This window comes from Trachinotus anak, unplaced genomic scaffold, assembly GCF_046630095.1.
Source record: "Trachinotus anak isolate AG129_WGS33_773 ecotype Australia unplaced genomic scaffold, CSIRO_AGI_Tana_v1 ptg000015l, whole genome shotgun sequence".
Lineage (NCBI taxonomy): Eukaryota > Metazoa > Chordata > Actinopteri > Carangiformes > Carangidae > Trachinotus > Trachinotus anak.
Genome location: NW_027273866.1, coordinates 17,589,530 through 17,604,814, shown reverse-complemented (window position 1 = coordinate 17,604,814; position 15,285 = coordinate 17,589,530). Strand labels below are relative to the sequence as shown.

The window sequence follows — 15,285 nt, the reverse complement described above, 5'->3', positions numbered from 1 at the left end:
ATATATGTATGATATGGTGTATGATATATGATATGATGTATGTATGGGATGTACTGATGCGCTGCAGAGATGTCTGATTTTCACCAAAGATTATTATTGTCTCAGGAGTTAAAATCCGAGACACATTTTTCGGAATGAACTCATCTGATGTGTGACTGAACTGGTGATGTCACAGTGATGTCATAGTGAATATTAGACCTGTAGAACCTTCTGATGACCCCTCCCTCAGTAACTAAATGTAAGGTTCTGACTTGGACCCCAGGTTCATCTCTTCAGTTTTTATCTTACCCATCTGTTACCAGTCAACACCAAGTCTGACATCACTAATGAGCGGTGACCACGGTGACGATGATGTACATGATGCAGGCTCCTGTCTCCACAGGTCCAGCGTGGGTTCAGGTCTGTTCTGGTCTACCTGACAGCTCTGGACAGCAGCAGTGACTTCCTGGCCGTGGGCAGCAGCATCGGCATGCTCTACCTGTACTGTCGCCGCCTCGCACACATGAACAAGTACAGTCTGGAGGTTAGAACTCTTCTTCTTCTGTGGTGCTTAGTCTGTAATTAAATGAGGTCCAGCTGGGTCCTGGTTCAGTCCTCTGTCCCTACAGAATCCACGTGATGAGGGTCGGAGTTAAGAGTTGGACACTAGACAGCGGACGCTCCTGTCCTTCTGTCGCCTGTCATTTAAACCGTCAGGCAGACCGTAAAGAGCTGTTCACCTTCACCCGCTGATCGATCAGTAAACTGACCTGATCAATAAGAGACCTGTCTCTCTCTCTGTATTTTTATACATATGAGTGTGTGTGTGTGTGTGTGTTGCAGGGAAAGTGTGATGCGATAACAGCTGTGAAGCTGCTCAGCTGTTTTGATGATCTGGTTGCTGTGGGAACAGCTTCAGGTCGGGTTGCAGTCTTCCACCTGGTGTCTCCACTTCCTGGGCGCAACAAACAGGTGAGAAGATCCACAGGTGTGTTTCAGACAGGTACTCTAGGTACAGGTACATAAGTCCTCCAGTATCTCTTCCTGTCTCTCTCTCAATAGGTGTAACCTATCTCTCTCTCTCTGAGTAGGTGCAACCTGTCTCTCTCTCTCAGTAGGTGTAACCTGTCTCTCTGTCATTAGGGGTGACCTGTCTCTCTCTCTCTCTCTCAGTAGGTGTAACCTGTCTCTCTGTCATTAGGGGTGACCTGTCTCTCTCTCTCTCAGTAGGGTAACCAGTCTGTCTGTCATTAAGGGTAACCTCTCTCTCTCTCTCTCTCTCTCTCAATAGGTGTAACCTATCTCTCTCTCTCTGAGTAGGTGCAACCTGTCTCTCTCTGTCTGTAGGTATACCCTGTCTCTCTCTCTCTCTCTCTCTCTCTCAGTAGGTGCAACCTGTCTCTCTCTCTGTCATTAGGTATAACCTGTCTCTCTCTCAGTAGGTGTAACCTGTCTCCCTGTTATTAGGGGTAACCTGTCTCTCTGTCATTAGGGGTGACCTGTCTCTCTCTCTCTCAGTAGGGTAACCTGTCTCTCTGTCATTAGGGGTGACCTGTGTCTCTCTCTCTCTCTCAGTAGGTGTAACCTGTCTCTCTGTTAGTAGGTGTAACCTGTCTCTCTCTCTCTCAGTAGGTGTAACCTGTCTCTCTGTTAGTAGGTGTAACCTGTCTCTCTCTCTCTCAGAAGGGTAACCTGTCTCTCTGTCATTAGGGGTGACCTGTGTCTCTCTCTCTCTCTCAGTAGGTGTAACCTGTCTCTCTGTTAGTAGGTGTAACCTGTCTCTCTCTCTCTCAGTAGGTGTAACCTGTCTCTCTGTTAGTAGGTGTAACCTGTCTCTCTCTCTCTCAGTAGGTGTAACCTTGTCTCTCTCCCTGCCTGTCTGTCTGTAGTTAAGGCGTTTCGATGTGGTTGGGCTTCACAAAGGTTCGGTGACGTCATTGGCGTGGAGCACCAATGGGATGAAACTTTTCTCTGGAGACGATAAAGGACGAGTCGTCTTCACTGCTCTAGACCTGGACCAGGTGAAACGCAACTACACAACAGTGATAACACAACTCTAATACTGTTTAATACGCAGTTATTTTCCCATTAATCATTTTGTCCATAAAATGTCTCATCATTGTGAAAAATAGTTTTTCACACACGTGTGTTGATGCAGACATTTCTGTTTTAAACTTCCTCATATTTTAAACTCTATAAAATCCTCTACTCTGATTCATATTTAGCCAACTACCTGCTGGCTCCAGGTGTCCAGGTGAAAGAGCAGAGGATGAAGATGTTAGAGGAGGAAACATCAGAGAGACTCAGCCTCATGTTGGAGCCTCAGTCAGACCCAGACTCAGATGAGGAGTCTGTTGAGACCAGAATCAGAGACTAGCAGACGGATCAGAACCGTTAGCATAGTTAGCATCTTTTATTTGTTTATATTGTTTGTTAGCTTGTAACTGGCAGTGGCTGACGCAGTGTTAGTGGTTGTGCTAATGCTAACTCTGGCTCTCTGTGCTCACAAGGTTTCAGGTGTATTTAGCCCCACCCCCACGTACCCACAAGTTGACAGGATTGGTTCCTTAGGTTCTATGACATATAAATCCCTGGCTGTCTGAATCTGTTTTTGTGAGACTTATCATTGGTTCACTGCAGTTCAAAGTTGAAACGACAAGGTAGAGACATTGAATTGTGTAAATTTACATAAATGGAGGTGGAGTTTTTTGGTATTTTTGTTTGAAAACAATTAAAATGATTAACAAGTGTCAAAACACACTTTAGCTTATTTTCTGTCGTGTGCGTCTTTACCTGTGTGTACATACAGGGGGTGTGTAAACCTGTGCTGCTATTGGAGGAGTCCTCAGGTGTGGTTCAGATGGAGTACAGTCACCAGGTGTTGCTGGTCTCAACACAGCAGAGATCTTTACTCTACTGCACACAGAGGCAAGAAGTCCAGCAGCTGGGCACCAAGCCCCGCAAGAGGTACAACATATTATTATTATATTATATGATTTAGATGACTTTTTTATGTCAATGGTATTTTCTCTGTAGTTAGTTGTTGTACATGATGACAGTATTTGTACACATGGATAACAGTACTCATCTCTTGCAGTAGCGGCAGGTTTGGAGCCTGCTTCCTGCCAGCTCTGTGTAAACAGAGCGATCTTCAGGTGTTTGCTGCTCGACCTGGACTCAGACTCTGGAGGTCTGATGTCAGAGGACAGGTGGAGGACACCCGACTGCTCAAACCACTTTTCAATACACAGGTACACTGGGATCACTGGGAACATACTGCTAACTACTATGTGTGTGTGTGTGTGTGTGTGTGCGTGTGTGTGTGTGTGTGTGTGAGATATGAAATATAAAGACAATAATCAGTGTTCAGTCGTCATCCTGTCCACAGAACACACACACACACACACACACACACACACACATACATACATACACATACACATACACACACACACACTGTTACTGTCTGTCTACCTGTCTACCTCTCAACCTGTCTGTGTTTCTCTGTCAGATTCCTCAGTTTGAGCTGTTTCATCGTCCTGGTCCTGTTGGTGCATACCGTCCAGCAGACAGACAGCTCGGTCTGCTCTGCTGTTTCCTCAGAGAGGGCTGGATCCTCAGCTGGAATGAGTACAGCATCTACGTCCTTGACTGTCTCAGTGAGGTAGAACTGCTATTCATACTACTCCTTATAATACTGTGTACTGCACTCTGATTATAGCATCTACAGTCCACAACTTGAATATCTGGACAGTCACACGTTGATGTTCTTCAGACTCTGAGCTTCAGCACATTTATAATAAAGTAATAGATACAACATTAAAGTGCAGAGTCTCAGTGTTGCAGTCAATGTCTGTCTGAAATCTGTGACCAAAGAGCAGACACTTGGTCTCTTCGTTATAATACTCTGTTAATGAGCACTGGCATCTATGTCCTCTGTTGTCTCAACAATGTACAACTGCTATCTACAGCTGTGTCAGTGTTGTCGTGTGTGAATGTTGTCGTGTGTGAAAGCTGACTCGTGAATGTTGATGTTTGAGATCTGCTCAGTTTTGTATTTGATGTGTTCAGGTGATAATTGGAGCCTTGGAGAGCAGTGGAGATATCGTATCAGTGTCGTGTTGTGACAATGAAATCTTCATCCTGAAAGGAGACAGAGACATCATCCGCCTCTCCAACAGCCCTGAGGGACTGGCCTCCAACTGTGAATAGTGCTACTACTCATACTGCGAACAGTAGTAATAGTAACTGCTAGTATTAACCTAACCCTGATGTTCCTGCTACTAAATACCTAAATGCTAAATACTAGTGCCGATAAATAAATACTAGAACATCTAGAACAGTCCTCCTGTGAGGAACTGGCCCCGACTACTGCTAGCCCCCCTGACAACACTGACTTCTCACGACAGCTTGTTAAAACTGATTGTTTTTCAATCTGTCTGATTATTTTCTTCAGTGTCAGAGCTCTCCATCCGTCTGTCCTCACCTTTGACCACGCCCACTATTCTCCCACCAACCGGATCAGTAGAAACGGCTCAGCCAATCAGAACCATGGCCATCATTGTAGAGGGTGGGGGGAGGGAGGAGAGAGGAGGAGAAGGGAAGGGACTCGGTGAGGAGGGAGAGAAGGAGGAAGTGGAGGAAGTGGAGGAGGCGGAGGAGCAGGAAGAGCAGGAAGAGCAGCTGGAGGTGAGTGACAGCTGTCCACAACCTGGTCCACTGGTTAACTGGTTGATGTGTAAAGTGACAGATTGGTTAACTGGTTGACATGTTGACGATGTATGATGTAATCTATTCTATACGTTTCTGTAAATAAACAAGCTCTATGTTGGTGCAGGTGATGGAGCAGCTCTGCCAACGGTCCGGTTTGCTCACCAGCAGCTCTCGTAGTCGCAGCAGCTCAGTCACTTCCTGGGACAGTCTCCATGGAAATGCCCCGGTGAACATATTCTCTGAGCTCAGCTCTAGACGCTACAGTGCTCCCCTGGGTCAGGAGGAGATGCAACAGGAGCTGGTGGTAAAAGCCATCAGAGTGAAGAAGAAGAAGAGGAGACGACCAGGTGAGTGGAGAGACAGACAGACAGACAGAGAGAGACAGAGGGAGAGACAGACAGACTATAACTGTCTGTGTCTTCCTGTCTGTCCTCAGACAGCACCAATGGGAACCGTCTCTCTGAGAGCAGCTGCTCAGACTCCATGTTTGTAGTCCAGGATGGCAGCTGTAGTGATGGAGGAAGTGGAACTCCTCTGAGCGACCGAGCCTCCCTCATCGGGCTGGACCTTCAGAACCAGGAGTCTCCAGAGCAGAACCAGGACCGGGATTCAGAGGAGGCAGGAGGGGGTGGTTCAGATAGAGGTGTAAAGGCTGGAGAGGAGTTGGAGTCTGGGTCAGTTTGAGTTGTGATTATTTTGTGTCATGTCTTCATTTGATTTTCACTGAAAACAGAGAAGATGATGGTGATGTGGTTCTGTTGGGTCTGGAGAAGATGGTCTGTAGACTGGGGCATCCCTGTAGAACCACAACACTTCATTTATGTCCTATGTTGTGGCACATTTCACCTTTATTACAAACATTGCAGCTCCTGCCATTTGGATATTGTCAGCCCTGGTATCACTGTGTGTCATCCTGTCTCCTGCTCCTGCTGACCCATCTGTCTCATCCTTGTTTTCTAGTCCTAGCTCCCTCCCCCCTCCAGGATCCTTGTTCCTCCATGGTCTTGAGAACCAGCTGATCCCAGAAAAGGCCTCTGGTCCTAGTCCAGAAGAGGTCGTCCCTCCCACCCCAGATGTGGATCTGCTGCTGGAGTGCACCTTCTCTTACATGCACAACACAGAGGAAAATGATGGACAGGAGCAGCAGCCAATGAAGGAACAAGAGGATGAGTTTCTGAGCCCTCTGATTGGACCGGAGGAGGAGGAGGAGGAGGAGAAGGAGGTGTGTTGATTGTGGAGTTTCTGTTGCGGGGAAGACTGACAGACAGAGAGAGAAAGAGAGAGAGAGAGAGAGAGAGAGAGACAGACTTGGGGAGAGACAGACAGAGAGAGAGACAGAGGGTGAGAGAAAAAGACAGACAGACTGAGAGAGAGACAGACAGATGGATATCAGGAGGATTCTCGTCCTCAGACCTTTGACCTGGACCTAATAACCTGTAATTAGATATTAACTTCTCAGGTTTGTAAACAGGAGGATGACCTGGCGCCCCCTGCTGGTCTGGACAACCAGATGTTTTTCTCCACTGTGTCCTCTATGGACAAAGAACCCAGTATGTCCAGTGATGAAGAGGGAGATATCTACTGTCACACTCTGCCTGCTGCTGGTGGAGGAGGGGATGTCCACACCTGTCCATCCAGTCAGACCGAGAAGACGACAGACAGACAGATGGACCAGACCACTCTGGACAGAGACAGACACAAACCAGACCAGGTAAAACTAGACCAGATGAGACAGACACAAACCAGACCAGGTGAGTATAAGCAGGATTTAATTTCTTTTTGTTTTATCATTCTAGTTGGCAGAATGCTGGATGGGGTACTCAGGACCGGGATGTGGAATACTGAGCCTGCACGTGACTGACAGGTGAGTTGCCAGGTGACCGAAGTCTGACCTGTGTGTGTCAGGTATGTGTTGCGTCTGGAGTTAAAAGAGACAGTGATCAGGTGACTGACAGGTGTTCAGCAGGTACAGTGCATCCGGAAAGTATTCACAGCACTTCACTTTTTCCACATTTTGTTATGTTACAGCCTTATTCCAAAATGGATTAAATTCATTTTTTACCTCAAAATTCTACACACAACACCCCATAATGACAAAGTGAAAAAAGTTTGCTTGAAATTTTTGCAAATATATTAAAAATAAAAAACAAAAATATAACATGTACATAAGTATTCACAGCCTTTACTCAATACTTTGTTGAAGCACCTTTGGCAGCAATTACAGCCTCAAGTATTTTTGAGTATGATGCTACGAGCTTGGCACACCTATGTTTGGGCAGGTTCTCCCATTCTTCTTTGCAGAACCTCTCAAGCTCCATCAGGTTGGATGGGCAGCGTCGGTGCACAGCCATTTTCAGATCTCTCCAGAGATGTTCAATTGGGTTCAAGTCTGGGCTCTGGCTGGGCCACTCAAGGATATTGACAGAGTTCTCCCGAAGCCACTCCTTTGTTATCTTGGCTGTGTGGTTAGGGTCATTGTCCTGTTGGAAGATGAACCTTTGCCCCAGTCCGAGGTCCAGAGCGCTCTGGAGCAGGTTATCATCAAGGATGTCTCTGTACATTGCTGCATTCATCTTTCCCTCGACCCTGACTAGTCCCCCAGTTCCTGCTGCCAAAAAACATCCCCACAGGATGATGCTGCCACCGCCATGCTTCACTGTAGGGATGGTACTGGCCAGGTGATGAGCGGTGCCTGGTTTCCTCCAGACATGATGCTTGGCATTCAGGCCAAAGAGTTCAATCTTTGTTTTATCAGACCAGAGAATTTTGTTTCTCATGGTCTGAGAGTCCTTCAGGTGCCTTTTGGCAAACTCCAGGCAGGCTGTCATGTGCCTTTTACTGAGGAGTGGCTTCCATCTGGCCCTCTACCATACAGGCCTGATTGGTGAAGTGCTGCAGAAATGGTTGTCCTTCTGGAAGCTTCTCCTCTCTCCACAGAGCAACGCTGGAGCACTGTCAGAGTGACCATCGGGTTCTTGGTCACCTCCCTGACTAAGGCCCTTCTGCCCCAATCAGATTGGCCGGGCGGCCAGCTCTAGGAAGAGTCCTGGTGGTTCCAAACTTCTTCCATTTCAGATGATGGAGGCCACTGTGCTCATTGGGACCTTCAATGCTGCAGAAATTTTTCTGTACCTTTCCCCAGATCTGTGCCTCCATACAATCCTGTCTTATATAGACAGGTGTGTGCCTTTCCAAATTATGTCCAATCAACTGAATTTACCGCAGGTGGACTCCAGTCAAGTGGTAGAAACATCTGAAGGATGATCAGTGGAAACAGGAAGCACCTGAGCTCAATTTTGAGTGTCATGGCAAAGGCAGTGAACACTTATGTACATGTGATTTTTTTTGTTTTTATTTTTAATATATTTGCAAAAATTTCAAGCAAACTTTTTTCACTTTGTCATTATGGGGTATTGTGTGTAGAGTTTTGAGGTAAAATCTGAATTTAATCCATTTTGGAATAAGGCTGTAACATAACAAAATGTGGAAAAAGTGAAGTGCTGTGAATACTTTCCGGATGCACTGTATCTTAAAGGTGAGATGTGTTTTTCAGGTATGTGTGGTGTCTGGACTTTAAAGGGGGACTGTTCTGCAGCACTCTGCCTGAAACTGGACTCAGTTGGCAACGCTTTGAAGACAATGTCCACCAGGTGGCATTATCACCTTCAGGTGAGCTAATGACATCACACATGATAGATCCCCAGCCCACCCGCTGAGAAACAGGTAGTTGTAATTAACCTTAATCAGCAGCTTCCTGTTGATGAAAGCAAGCAGCAGACTGTCAGGTGCACAGGTGTATGTATAAGAGTATTTAGTATTAGCTGGATGCTAATTGTTGCTAACTCCATCAGGTAACCTACTGTGGAAGGTGGAGCAGAAGAGTATGACGGCGTTTGCTTGTGCTAAAGTATCGGTTAAAGGAAAACGTCACTGGTACAAAGCTGTGGAGCAAACAGCCTTCGTCGCTCTAAGTGATGACTCCGCCTGGATTATCAGGACCAACGGGGACCTCTACCTGCAGACAGGTAACTCCCTACGTGTCTTATGGAATGATTGTGGATTCAGGGTGGTGACAATCAAAAGAAACGGGAAAGTGACCAGGGGAAGGAGACAAATTAATGACATTCTCTGCTCTTATTGGTTGAACCTGATGAGGAAGGCTTTTCTGAAGCAGCATTATCAGTATGGAAGGTTTTCATTTGCTGAGTCTTTTGTTCCGTCTCAGGGTCTCTAACTGAAAACTTTATTTAAATAACATGTAGGCAACATGTCTTTCTGTTAGTCCAGTGGAGGCTGCACACACCTGGATTTACCTGATCATTGCTTCATGCAGCTGTGACCTGTGTAACCAGCAGGGGGCGTCCTGGTGCTGTCTGTTGTGTTGAGGTGCACATGTCATGTATGTCCTGATGATGATGTCATCACCAGTGTTGGGCAAGTTACTCAGGAAGAGTAATCAGTTACTTACGTATTTATTACTCCTCCAAAAATAATACATTACTTTACTTTGAACTTCATGTCAGAAGTAATTAGTTACAGTGCATGAATCCACTTTACTGGAGCGACGGAGACGTCACCACTGCAGCAACTAAAGTCTCAGGATCTTTTAACTGAAGTTTTCTCTCATCAGAGCAGCAGTGAGTCTTTAATGAGAATGACGTCATCATGAGATAGTAACACAGTGCTGAGAGTGTCAGTAACACACTGTAATCCATTACGCTACTCTTTACTGCCCAACATTGGTGATCACTGTTACTGTCAGCAGAGTCTCCTCTCTGTGTCTGTTTGGGCAGGAAAACAACATGCAGGATAACATGTCTGTATGAATGAGTGGAGTGAAACCGGTAGAAACCAGTAAAAGTGGATCATGAGCAGAATTCAACCAGTTTAAACTGGTCTGTTGAAATATTGACTTTAGTCCATCCACCTGAGCTCAAATCCGAGTTTCCAGAATAAACCTGAGTTAAGTCTCCTCCCAATTCCCATGAAAGCACCACAGAAGAAGAAGAGGTTGTTACCAGCTCCAGTCAAAGTTCAGACGATGGATGTGAGGAAGGTTCAGCCTCCTCATTATCGCTCCACACAGCTGATGTTCCCTCTCTTCATGTTCAAACACAGTGACCCTGAACACAACACACCTGCTCACTCAGCAGTAAACCCCATCAGACCTGGAGGTGATGGAAGAGCTGTTGGTGTGCTGTTGCCATAGTAACCACTGTCTCTGTCCATCAGGTCTGAGTGTGGAGCGTCCCTGTGCTCGCTCAGTGAAGGTGGACTCCCCCTGTGTGTTCAGCCAGGTGTGTGTGAGAGGAGGTGTGGTCTGGGCTCTGAGCGAACACAAGGCTTTATTCTACAGAGAAGGACTGAACAGCTTCTGCAGCGAGGGGGAGGGCTGGAAGTACGACACCGTCAGGTACAACAACTGCACAACTGTGGGAGTATGGGGACAGCAGGGATCCCTGAACGGGTCCACGTCCCCCCAAAAATCATACCACAGGGCGCAGTATAACATCAGTGCTACTTGTTAATGGTGGGTGGGGGGTGGGGGGGTGGGGGGGGGGGGGGGGGGGGGGTTAGATTGCCACAATGTGTTCACAGTGGAGGAGAAGGAGCATCAGGCTGAATGACTGAGTCCTGAGGGTTTGTGTGTCACTGTGGGTGTTTGTCTCAGTGAGGCTCAGGGTCTAGAGTTGATGTGCGTCACCCTGGGAGATGGAGGGACGGCCTGGGCACTGGACGCCAGCGGCAGTCTGTGGTTCAGAACCGGGATCTGTTCGTCCAGACCGCAGGGAGACGACGACCACTGGTGGCAGGTAGAGAGACGGTCCCACCTGTTCTCTGTTCGGTCTGATCTCAGCTCAGCAGCCTGTCTCTGTCTCTTCACCAGATCAGTATCTCGGACTACGTGGTCTTCGATCAGGGTAGCCTGTTCCAGACACTGCTGCAGGCCACGCAGAGTGTTGCCACGGTAACCAGAGCGCCGGTGGAGCGTGTGGTGGCCTTCCTGTCGCAGTATTCGCAGTGCCAGCCAAGCCTGGTCAGTGCCAATGCCAGCGGAGTCTGGGTTGCATCAGGACGGAACCAGCTGCACTTGGCCCGTGGCAGCCTCGTGGGTCAGTAGAGTCCTGTAAAGTCCAGCAGAGTCCAGCAGAGTCCAAAACTTTAGAGTAGAGTTCATTTTTCAGTTTTTCAACTGCTGTCTGTGTCCGGCTCCTTCAGGAACTTTCTGGCAAAACGTCGTTCCAAGAGGAACCGTCTCAGCCACCAGGTGGACCTTCATTACATCTTCAGCTGTGCCTCACAGAGAAGGTAACACACTTGACACACCTGGACACTAAATTCAGTCTCTGTCCTCGTATTCCTGGACCTGTCTGGTCCTCATACTCTCTCAGGTGCTCATCCAAGTGTTTGTCATCTCCCAGCTGGACTCAGACTGGACACCTGGACTGCAGAGTCCCTGCCCATCTTTCATATGTAACATGAATAACACCTGATCATCAGTCTACCTGTGTGTCTCAGGTACATTCCTCTGGTTGGCTCAGAGCAGGAAGGACCTTTTCTGTGTCTGGGATCAGGATGGAGAGCTCCGCCCCTCCTCTGTCCCTCTACCACCTGAGGTAAAAACACCTGTCCCCTGTTTCTCACAGATTCTACTGGTCTACCTCTGTGTGCTCCTGATGTTCTCCTGTGTTCTACCTTTGTGCTCAGGTTGAGCTGACTCATCTGTCTGCATGTCGTGATGCTCTGTGGGGTTTGGACACTCATGGTCGAGTCAGTATTCGTACACTGTCTCCGTCCTGTCCCACCGGACTGCACTGGACCCCCCTGGACCTCAGCCAGCTTGGTACGTACCTGAGATGTACAGGTGGAGTCATACAGGTGCACAATGATGTATTTAACTCACAGTTGAAGCTTCACAGGACCAGGACCATGGACTGCAGAGACCACTTCAGGTCCAACATGACCAGGAAGAAAAACCAGGTCACATGTTCATATGGACACGTTAGTTTGATCCAGATTAGAACATGTTGGTCTGGTCTGTGGCCTGTGATTGGTTAGTGTCTGTGTGTGTGTGTTTTGGGGGTGGGGGGTCACACTCTCAGCTGTGTTTCTCTGTCACATTGACTGACAGTGGAGGTTGTGTAACAGGTCTGTAATTCAGAGGTCAACAAGGAGTGTGTGTGTGTGTGTGTGTGTGTGTGTGTGCGTGTGCGTCATACTGTAACCTAACTGATAGGGTTAGAACTGTTTTTAGTTCCTCTGCCCTTCTCACTATCACAGACCAAATGTCTCTCTCTCTGTCTGTGTCTCTCTCGCTCTCTGTCTCTATCTCTATTTCTCTCTCTCCGTCTCTCTCTCTCTCTCTCTCTGTCTATTTGTCTCTCTCTCTCTCTCTCTCTCTCTCTCTCTCTCTCTCTCTCTCTCTCTCTCTCTCTCTCTCTCTCTCTCTCTCTCTCTCTCTCTCTCTGTCGCTCTCTCTTTCTTGGCTGACATCATCAAATCAGAGCTCAGACTGACATCATTTGTTTTTATATTTGTTCACCAAAGATCCCAGAGGGAAATTCACTTTTCCAGATTGCCAGGACTCCCAGAACCTGAACCCAGAGTAGTCTGAGTTCAGGTCCACAATCACCTGTTACAACTAAAACTGTTGTTTGTTTAGTGTAAACATGTAGAGATGATTGACAGCTGCAGTAGCAGGTTACTAAAGCCTTCAGAGGTCAGAGGTCAGTGGATGGTCTGTCTAAAAACAGACTGACCTGGAATCTGCTCTGAAACAGGACATGGTCACCTGATTCTGCTCAGGTTCCACCTGGACTGTGGTGGAGCTGTAAATAATGTTTGTGTTTGTGTGGCACTGCACGTGTCAAAAAAACATTAAGTAATGACAACAACAAAAACTTTATGAAGTGAATTCATGGAGTCACAGACACATTTATGGGTTCCAGCGTTAAATACATGTGAAGGTACAAATGAACCCATGAAGAGGTTCCATTGGATCTTGAAGTGGTTAAATGGTTTTCAAGCATGTTTTATAGGGGGGGGTGGTTGGTTGGTTCAGGGAGCAGTTCAAGGGGACCTTGAAGGAGTTTCAGTAGTCCATGGGTGTTTCTATGACCTGTCTAGAGGTTCTCGGGCTCCTGGAGGTAGTTCCAGTGTTTCATGAAGAGGTTTTAAGTAGAGGTGAGGTGATCGATGGGCTGGGCCCCAAACCCATTCAAGAAACATTAGTTAGTAAACATTAGTGTCAGTTTCCAATAGTCTGAGAACACTCCCCTCCATGACAGGAAGTGTTCGTCTGGTCAGTGTGAGCTGTGGCAGCCAGAATGTCTGGGCCGTTGATGGGCGAGGAGTCGTTTACTTCAGGGTTGGAACGCAACCACTGAACCCGAGCATGATGCTGCCAGCCTGGATCCACATAGAACCACCTGTACAGGTAACGCACTAGATCCATATAGAACCACCTGTACAGGATGTGTGTTCCCTGTCCTGGTAACTGTGACATCATGTCTCTGCAGCCAATAGGAGTGCAGCTGGTCAGTATTCAGACAAGTCCTAACGATCGTCTCCTCTGGGCCTTGGACAACAGAGGAACCGTCTTTGTCAGAACTGGACTCAGTGATGAGATGCCTGTAGGGACAGACTGGGAACTAGTGCCAGGTACACACCTGTCAGTCTGTCAATAACACCTGTCAGTCTGTCAATAACACCTGTCGATAACACCTGTCTGTCTGTCAATAACACCTGTCTGTCTGTCGATAACACCTGTCTGTCTGTCTGTCACGAACACCTGTCTGTCTTATCAATAACACCTGTCTGTCTTGTCAATAACACCTGTCTGTCTGTTAACGTGTATTTTGTATTTATGTGTACTTCAGGTGTGGCAGTCAGTCAAACTGGTCTTCTCACTGGTTTCACTGGCCTCCTGTAATATCTGTGTGTGTTTAGGGTTAGCAGTGAGTCAGCTGGTCCTCAGCTGTCGAACTGTCTGGGTTCGATGTGTGAACGGAGATTTGGCTCGAAGATACGGAGTCTCTGAGAGAAACCCAGCAGGAGACTACTGGAAGAAGATCCCTGGAACCGCCAACTGGTTAACTGGTGAGACTGGGTTTTTACTGATGAGACTGGTTGATGTAAATACCAGTATAATTGTGGTGTTATGACATTAACAACATGACAACTTGGGCATGTCTCAGGTAACTCATCTCAGGTGTGTTGTTCTCTCTTTTCAGTGACTCCGGAGGACGAGTTGTGGGCGGTGACTCTGATTGGTGGACTGTCCCGTCGGCTGACAAAGCTCCTCCCACAGACTCCCTGTAAACCCGCCTCCTCAGGACCTGCCCTCAGTGGGGATGATGTTGATGACGAATGGGAGCTCATCTGATCTGTGACATCACTGTGATGTCACCTGTGGTTGGTGTTGATCCACCTGAAATGCATTAACCTTGCAGGATCCTGCGACATCACAGTGACATCACTTCCTATGACATTAAAGTTTAAACAAGATGGCCGGCACAGAGAGCCCAGGTGGCTGCTGGGAAATGAAGTGGACTGAGTTTTATTCTTTTATTGTAACAGAGAGCACTTTAACCTGTGTGTGTGTGTGTGTATGTGTGTGGGGGGGTGGGGGGGGGGGGGTGGGGGGGGGGGGGGGTGAGCTAACACTTACTTCAGTTCATAGTGGTTCAAACTGGCCCCCTTTTCATTCTAATCCAGTTTAGTCTGGTTCTACTGAGTACAAGGACATTAAAGGGACTCCCATACTGGTTCAAACTGGTCCTTAATGGTTCAAGCTGGTTCAAACTGGTCCTGCCTGGTTCTTACTGGTTTAGTTAATCTGGTTGTGTGTGAGGACATTAAAGTGACGTTTCACAGGTCAGACTGGTTTAATTTTCATATTAGTGATCTGGACTTCATGGGGATGTGACGACAACGGGACTCAAGGGAGGGGGTCATTAACTCAGTTTTTATTTGGCTTTATGTTTTTTGTCTCTGACATTAAAGAAAGTTAAATATTTAAATTGTTTTTCTGTGGAGGTCAGACTGGTTTAAACTGGTTCCAAGCACTGATTCTGCTCCTCTGACAGGGACCAAACTGGATCAGACTCATGTTGAGGAAACATGTTGCTTCATATTTTTCTGCTGTCTGAAGTTGTGGATTTTCCTCCTGTGGGCGACATTGCCTCAGGTAGCTGCCCATCTGTCTGTCTGTTTCAGTTACCATAGTAACAGGCAGGAGTCCCACCCACTGAGACTGATTGGTGAAGAAGTGTAAAAATGTAAAGTTAATAAATGTTTGTTTGTTGCTGAGAGGAATAGGATCTAAAACAAAACCTGGACTGTGGTGGTCTGTGGTGGACCTGCACTTAGTTTCAGGTCTGAATCCTGAACTGGATCTATAGTTAAAACCTAAAAAAACACGTAATGGTCCTTTAAACATGACTCTTTTCAACTTCTTCGATGACATCATCATGGAGATCTGATTGTCAGCTGATTGGTTGGGTTCTGCTGCTGACCAATAAGAATTCAGTGTGAAAACACCTGTTGTGTGATGTCATTCATTAACTTAATAAACATGTTTAAACACTGAAA

At 47.1% G+C, this 15,285-nt stretch overlaps 1 protein-coding gene across 4 annotated transcripts in view; it reads left to right on the top strand.

Moving 5' to 3' along the window:
- The window catches only part of tecpr2 (tectonin beta-propeller repeat containing 2), a 19,498-nt gene extending 4,213 nt beyond the window's left edge, over positions 1 to 15,285 (top strand). For 2 of the 4 annotated variants that reach the window (XM_071498270.1, XM_071498273.1), the window contains 25 exons: positions 383 to 523; positions 823 to 951; positions 1,869 to 2,000; positions 2,789 to 2,946; positions 3,077 to 3,230; positions 3,491 to 3,643; positions 4,051 to 4,183; positions 4,436 to 4,668; positions 4,817 to 5,039; positions 5,129 to 5,366; positions 5,653 to 5,914; positions 6,137 to 6,403; positions 6,489 to 6,556; positions 8,246 to 8,361; positions 8,544 to 8,717; positions 9,925 to 10,105; positions 10,364 to 10,505; positions 10,580 to 10,805; positions 10,912 to 11,001; positions 11,212 to 11,309; positions 11,401 to 11,536; positions 12,981 to 13,129; positions 13,212 to 13,353; positions 13,642 to 13,791; positions 13,926 to 15,285. In XM_071498270.1, the coding sequence (XP_071354371.1) occupies positions 383 to 523; positions 823 to 951; positions 1,869 to 2,000; positions 2,789 to 2,946; positions 3,077 to 3,230; positions 3,491 to 3,643; positions 4,051 to 4,183; positions 4,436 to 4,668; positions 4,817 to 5,039; positions 5,129 to 5,366; positions 5,653 to 5,914; positions 6,137 to 6,403; positions 6,489 to 6,556; positions 8,246 to 8,361; positions 8,544 to 8,717; positions 9,925 to 10,105; positions 10,364 to 10,505; positions 10,580 to 10,805; positions 10,912 to 11,001; positions 11,212 to 11,309; positions 11,401 to 11,536; positions 12,981 to 13,129; positions 13,212 to 13,353; positions 13,642 to 13,791; positions 13,926 to 14,077 (4,047 nt within the window). In that variant the 3' untranslated portion in view covers positions 14,078 to 15,285. The remainder of the gene's footprint in view (positions 1 to 382; positions 524 to 822; positions 952 to 1,868; positions 2,001 to 2,788; positions 2,947 to 3,076; positions 3,231 to 3,490; positions 3,644 to 4,050; positions 4,184 to 4,435; positions 4,669 to 4,816; positions 5,040 to 5,128; positions 5,367 to 5,652; positions 5,915 to 6,136; positions 6,404 to 6,488; positions 6,557 to 8,245; positions 8,362 to 8,543; positions 8,718 to 9,924; positions 10,106 to 10,363; positions 10,506 to 10,579; positions 10,806 to 10,911; positions 11,002 to 11,211; positions 11,310 to 11,400; positions 11,537 to 12,980; positions 13,130 to 13,211; positions 13,354 to 13,641; positions 13,792 to 13,925) is intronic. The other 2 variants (XM_071498272.1, XM_071498271.1) reach the window with 2 other exon arrangements.